A 6214-nucleotide genomic window follows, 5' to 3' on the forward strand; every position below is an offset into this window, starting at 1 on the left:
CTGCTGAAGTCAGCAGCTAAACCTTCATCTTCCCTGAAAATACACTTTACTTTCAGTCTCTAGCTCTAAATCTAATATAAATATGCATGATTAGGTCCTGCACTCAAAGACAGTTATGTGAACATTTGAAATCCTTCTTCAATAACATCTACCTCTTTTGTGAAAATCTTGTAAATTACACTGGAATACTTGAGGTTTAGTATGAAGATGTGGGATGGGGGAAAATGGAGCAATTGGAGCAATTCACATCTGCCAGTGACACTAGTCACAATTGTATTCTTTTTCTTCCTGTGAATATCTGATTATTACTGATTATGTTTGGTCACACAAATGCTACCCTGGCCATTCAAGAAAGGAAGCTTTGCTACATTTGAAGAAGTGTATCTGTCAGCCATTTAAAATAAGATACCTGAGCACTTCAAAATTTTGCCTTTCACTCTTGGATTAATCTTAAAAACTTCATCTAGCTATATCATAATGCTATGTGACAAGATCTAGATCCAAAGCAAATTTTTAAGAAGATACTAGATACCTTCTGGTCTTGGCTTTGGTTTTTCCAATCCACCGTCTTGCATTAACTCAAAAGCAAAGGATACATTGAGGACCTAGTAAAATAATAGAAGTAGTCATTATTGTGAACTATATACTGGATAGTATAAATGGTCAAAACAAGATGTATTTAAAGCTGTAGACACTGATGCTCAGAAGTAAAAAAAAATCAGGGCTCCATATATCAATGGAAGATCTGGTCTATGGAATTCAGACAATCCATTGTTCTCATTTTTTCTGGATGGTGATGGTAGTCCAGAAATAAAAAAGTAATCGAAAAATTACATGTGAACTAATATAACCCATTGAAAAACACCTTATCAATAAGAATAACCCACCTCCCACAAGTTTAAAATGTGGAACATGATGGCCCTTGAAGTGTTTTTGTCTTGAACAGACAGCTGAATTGCCTGGATAGCAACAGACATTGGGGTAGTGGTTGGTCTCAAACTTATACCTAGTAGACATATTCCTTTATGATTCCAAAACCCATAAAACCATTTAACATGAAAACATATTAAATTCTTGGATTTTGGATGCAAAAAATCAGTTCTGTAATCAAGTTTTGTGTGTAACTATAAACTTATTGAACAGTAAGCCTGGTTCAGTGACACAATGGCTGCCAAAATCAGTTAATACTTGCTAACCTCCTCATCATCAAGAAAATTTTCCCTTTTCTTCCAGCTAAGTGTTAATACTAAGACCTTAAATATGGTCAGAAAAGGTTACCAGCACAGTCCTCTGTTGATTTCAGCTATTTACATAAAACTAAGGTGGAAAAATTTGTGTTATCCTTGTACTACTATATTAATACATTTATTTAACAGAAAAATGAAATCTAATTACCTTTTGTTCAAAACTATCAGGAGTTAAGAAAAAGCTGTGCAGAGGAACAAAATAACCTTCTAGGAGACCCATTAGCAGGACTAAGTACACACCATCTGCAAACTGTAAAAAAGACATTTCTTGGTACATTTTCTGAAGAGTAACTCATTGTTTTGATTAATGAACAAGATATATATTGTCTACTCCAGAACTGTTGACAAACTACTAACAGAAATATTTTAAACTAAAAGATCTCATCTAATTCCTTTGATTTATTTTATTTAATTAGTATGTTCTGCTATATCTTCTCCAAAACTGACCTAATGCTAAAATATACATGCAGCATAAAGTTTCTGGACAGAAAGGTCATCAGTGGCTTTGATCTATGCCTTTGCTTTCTCTTCCACTAGCTGTGGGTAAACAGAAGAGCTGCCTTTCAGCCTCTCAAATGGCATATATTCCCTGAGCAGAGAAAAGCAGAATGAAGGTGCAAACTCATGACTGCACTGAAATTCAGTGTATTGGAGGAAATAAAGAAACAAAGAATCATCTTTGTCCACTTTCTGCACATCTGAGTCAATCTAATTTTAAATGTATGTAATTACAGATGGAAGATACCTAACTGCTCTCTGTTTATTTTATCTAAAAAAAACCCAAAACAGCTACATTAATATGATTTTGTTAAAGGCCTCTCTTACCCCTGTGGCATCAAGTCTATCAGTGCATTGATATATCCCCAGAATCAAACTGAGTTACTCATCACCTTCCTGAGAAATACAATCTACCAACCTAGGGAATACTCTTTCGGATAAATGCTTAAGGGGTTTTGAAACACCTTTGAATAATAAACTGTTGTTGCTTTTTTCCCCCCAAAATAAACAATGCAATAAGCAGGCATAAGCAACACCTTCCTGAAAGCCCTTATGCAGTATTTCCATATAAGTCTCTATTTTACCTTTGAAAAATATCTACCAGATTGATAATTATTTAAATAAATCAGAGCCTCTAAATCACATGAATCAAGACATAAAATAGTCTGTCCTGAAGACACCTGAGTTTTTCTGGTAGTGTGGATACCATCCTTGCTGCATGACCCTGTAATTTTCTTATGATAACTGCTGCAATAGTTCACATGGGGAGGTATTAATACAGCAGGATTAAGCTTTTCTTTTAGCTTCTTTCCAGCTAATTTAGCAGCTGAAAACAAGAAAGACGACCATCTACTCACGTTATTTCTGAGGTGCAGTCAAGTCTTCAGCCCAACTGTACAGCTGTCTATACACCTGAGTAGCTTTACTCTCAAGAAAGTATCTCACTGAACAGTGCCTATTCAAGCTATTCAAGCTTGACGTTGGGTCAAATCAAGCACAGTTCTTTCCTGACCAAAACAGGCACAGGTTCTGCTTATAGCACTTGGCAACACTCAAGAGGTAGCATCTGTTAATTAATTTTTATGCTAATAGCAGTACCAACCTGTTTTAGAGAAATTTAACTGCCATCATGATTTCTCTGCTTCATTGCTGAGGATCTTCTTCACATGAACATACTTAGAATTGAAGGGTTTCCCACAGAAAGAACATCTTAAGAGCCCAATCAATAATGTATTGCAATTTCTGGATAAACTTGGGGGCGTAGTGAATAACCCAGTGCAACTGCCCCTCCCCTTTAAGAAACCTGTAAAATCCTACCTGGGTCTCCAGTTCAGTGACCTCCAAGTTCAATTTATTGAGATGCTTGTTCACAAAGGTGATGAGAGTCTGAAAGATGAAAACAATGTAGTGAAGGTCTACTCAGTAGGGCAGCAGTTCCAACACATGCAGTATGAACTCCACTCAGAAGAGAATTTGCACAAGTAAAGAGACTGCAACACAATTTTTAACTTTCAAAACTGAAATGTGACATGAAAAAAAAAATGACCTTATTTTTTTCCAAGAATGAAGAACAGGAGTAAAATTAATATGATGTACAGAAATAAAAACACACTGTTAAAACACAACAATTGTTAAAAAAGCCTTGTATCAGACTATAGGGAAGTGGGTAATTTGACTCCATTCAAATCTGACAGCAGGCAAAACACTCTAGGTCAGATGCCTGGCAGTTGTAAACTGGATACCTCTTGGCAACAGGACTTCATCTACCACTTGGGTTCTACTCAACATACACTTTGTGAGGACTTCTTTTTGATGGAAACTTTGATAACGACACATTGTTCTGTGTTCCAAAGCTAAGTTCATGCTGCTAAAAATTAATAAAAAGTAACATTACACTAAAGAATTTGTATATTTATTTAAACATAAAGCTTGATGGTATTCAATGTATGCAAACTATGCCAATTATATACATTCACATTCACTACGTATGTACAGATACATACAAGCATACACATGCACACACTATGTATTTTAAAATAAAAACCTTCCAACCTTTTTCACTACATTGAGCTTGTCTGGAGCATGGTCAAATAAAGTATCAAATGCATCCCTTTCTGAAAAACATTCAGAGATGTTAATACACTGTGCAGCAATTGTCCAAATGCACAATAAACACTTATTACGGTACATAATAATTTAAGACAACAGAGTCAGCAAAAGGTTTCAATATAGTCTCTTTGTATTCCAAGCACCATGTATTTTGCATGCTGCTCTCTTGTTAGAAGTTGCTAGTAACTTATGCTCTATTATTTACAAAAGGCCTAAATTTCAAGTAGGATTTGGATTACCTAATAACCCCGTTTCTCAAAAATTAACAAATAATTTATTTAAATGCTGTATTTATATATAAAACTTAAAACAGCCAGCTATAGGGAGCTAAGTAATGAAGTAATTGTGTGCAGAAGAACATGAGTTTACATCTTGAGTCACTACAGCTACAGAGGAAGCTTTTCCCCATGGGCCACTGACTGCATTGTTGTGTGCTGTGTTAACCAGCTCAAGCAAGCTATGATTACAGCTGCAATACAATCCTTTGCATACATGTTTTTGGGTTATTCTGATATGCAATTTAGAACATTATGCGCAGGACAGGCAACCTAGGGTAGCATGACTGGCATGCTACTGTAGTCACCTCCTGAAGAAAACGGGAAAGAAAAAAACAATGCTAGAGAGGATCCAAAGGCATTTGAAGAAGGCAGACCTTATACAAAGGAAGACTGCTCAGGGATACCACTGGAAAAAGAGGTCATGCACATAGCCTTTTAAACCAGCTGTAAGCAGGCATTGAAATAATAGAAGTAGCAAATCTAAATTCTTGATGGGACTCCACCTAAGCTCCTGAGATCAGTGTTTTGTGTTGGCAAGGCATTTGGCCAGTTTCAGCACCAACAGTAAGACATATTAGGCACTGGAACCTGCACAGTGTTTAGGTCTGTTGAAAAATGACTCAAAGTCATTAAAGTGTAAGCAGGTCATGTATGTAAGAATGCCAACAAGTTCATCAGCTGGTTTATGATAGGACATAATTTCATATTATGCTGGGAAGTTATGACCGTATATTATTACTGTAATATGTTCTGGGCATTAAACTACAAAGCACCTGCAAATTAACGTGCTGAAAAGCAATGAAATGTGTTTTAAAGATGGACAGACTTATTTTAATGTTTTTTTCTTTTTTTTAACTGCCACAATAGCCTGTGGTGTAAATATTTATATATCAAGTTGCTGAGACAACTTGAAACCCCTCTACTTCCTTGCAGTTTGATCAAAGGGACCATATTTTGCAGAACTAATGTATACTTTGGCTGCCTCAAGAAAAATAAAATAATCAAATGAACTTACCATGCCTTCCTGATAATGCCCTGTGAAAATAAAACAACAACAAAACAAATAAACAAAAAAAACCCAGTTATATATAATTCACTAGCAGACACTGTGCTGCAAAAGAAAACAGCATGCATGGCTACATCTTCAGCTCGGTGAAAACTGAAGTAGATCCATGGAATACAGGAAACTTTCACCAAGTTATTTCAGTTGAGAATCTGAATTAGCCTAGAGTCTATCAGCATAATAACTCCTGGCTTCACTAAAGTCCCATGGAAGGCCACATCTCAGATTACCTTCTATTGAACTAAATCAGCACACCTTGCCTGAGCGAAGAAGGCCTTTTCATCTTTACTTTGTGAAAACTTTTCCCTTTGCTTTAATGATGCATTTACCATATCAACTACAGTACAATTCCAGACAAAACCATGCCTGGACTGGATTCTTGAGGACTGCAGCATTTTGCTCCAGCTGATCCCTCATATAACTATTACTTGTAAACAAATCCATAGAGAGTAATAATAAGTCAATAGTTTGGCTTCCCTCCATTCTATTAGAAACTAGAATATTCTACCACTGGTTTCTGTTGGTGTGGAATATTTTTTTTCCGTTAAAAATTGTTTGGTGAGATGAGATATACAGGCCTTACTACTGTCATTTTATATCCTGCAAGTCCAAACACCTAAAAATAGGCACATCACATTCCTTTCTGAAAGAATCTAGTTCTTTATCAAGTAAACACCAACATACAAGAATGAAGCCTATCTTTCTTGTTTGTTTGAAGACTTTTAAACAAAATAACATGAAATAAAATAAACGCATAAATAATTTAGTAGTAGATAAATAAAGAGGGGTTTTTATATCTTCACTCTGTCTTGTCTCTTACCCTGCTCTCCTGCTTTTAGTTCCCCAGCTCTGTATTTCCTCACCCTTTTGTATTTTTAGATACATGTTTGCAGCTTTTGAAAAGGCTAAAATACAGTCACTGGCTGATGCATCATCTTCCTTGGAACCCCAATACTGAAATCTAAATATCAGCAAATGTTTGAATTTCTGAAACGCATCTGTGTTCAATTACTGAACCG

General features: G+C 35.8%; 1 protein-coding gene across 1 annotated transcript in view; it reads right to left on the reverse strand.

Moving 5' to 3' along the window:
• The window catches only part of PARVA (parvin, alpha), a 20351-nt gene that overhangs the window by 3068 nt on the left and 11069 nt on the right, over positions 1-6214 (reverse strand). The window contains exons 8-12 of the mRNA XM_009994262.1: positions 5148-5167; positions 3798-3859; positions 3063-3131; positions 1396-1497; positions 533-605 (exon numbers count right to left, since the gene is read on the reverse strand). Coding sequence (XP_009992564.1) covers positions 533-605; positions 1396-1497; positions 3063-3131; positions 3798-3859; positions 5148-5167 — 326 coding nt within the window. The remainder of the gene's footprint in view (positions 1-532; positions 606-1395; positions 1498-3062; positions 3132-3797; positions 3860-5147; positions 5168-6214) is intronic.

The sequence above is a fragment of the Chaetura pelagica genome, unplaced genomic scaffold (assembly GCF_000747805.2).
Source record: "Chaetura pelagica isolate M959 unplaced genomic scaffold, ChaPel_1.0 scaffold153, whole genome shotgun sequence".
Lineage (NCBI taxonomy): Eukaryota > Metazoa > Chordata > Aves > Apodiformes > Apodidae > Chaetura > Chaetura pelagica.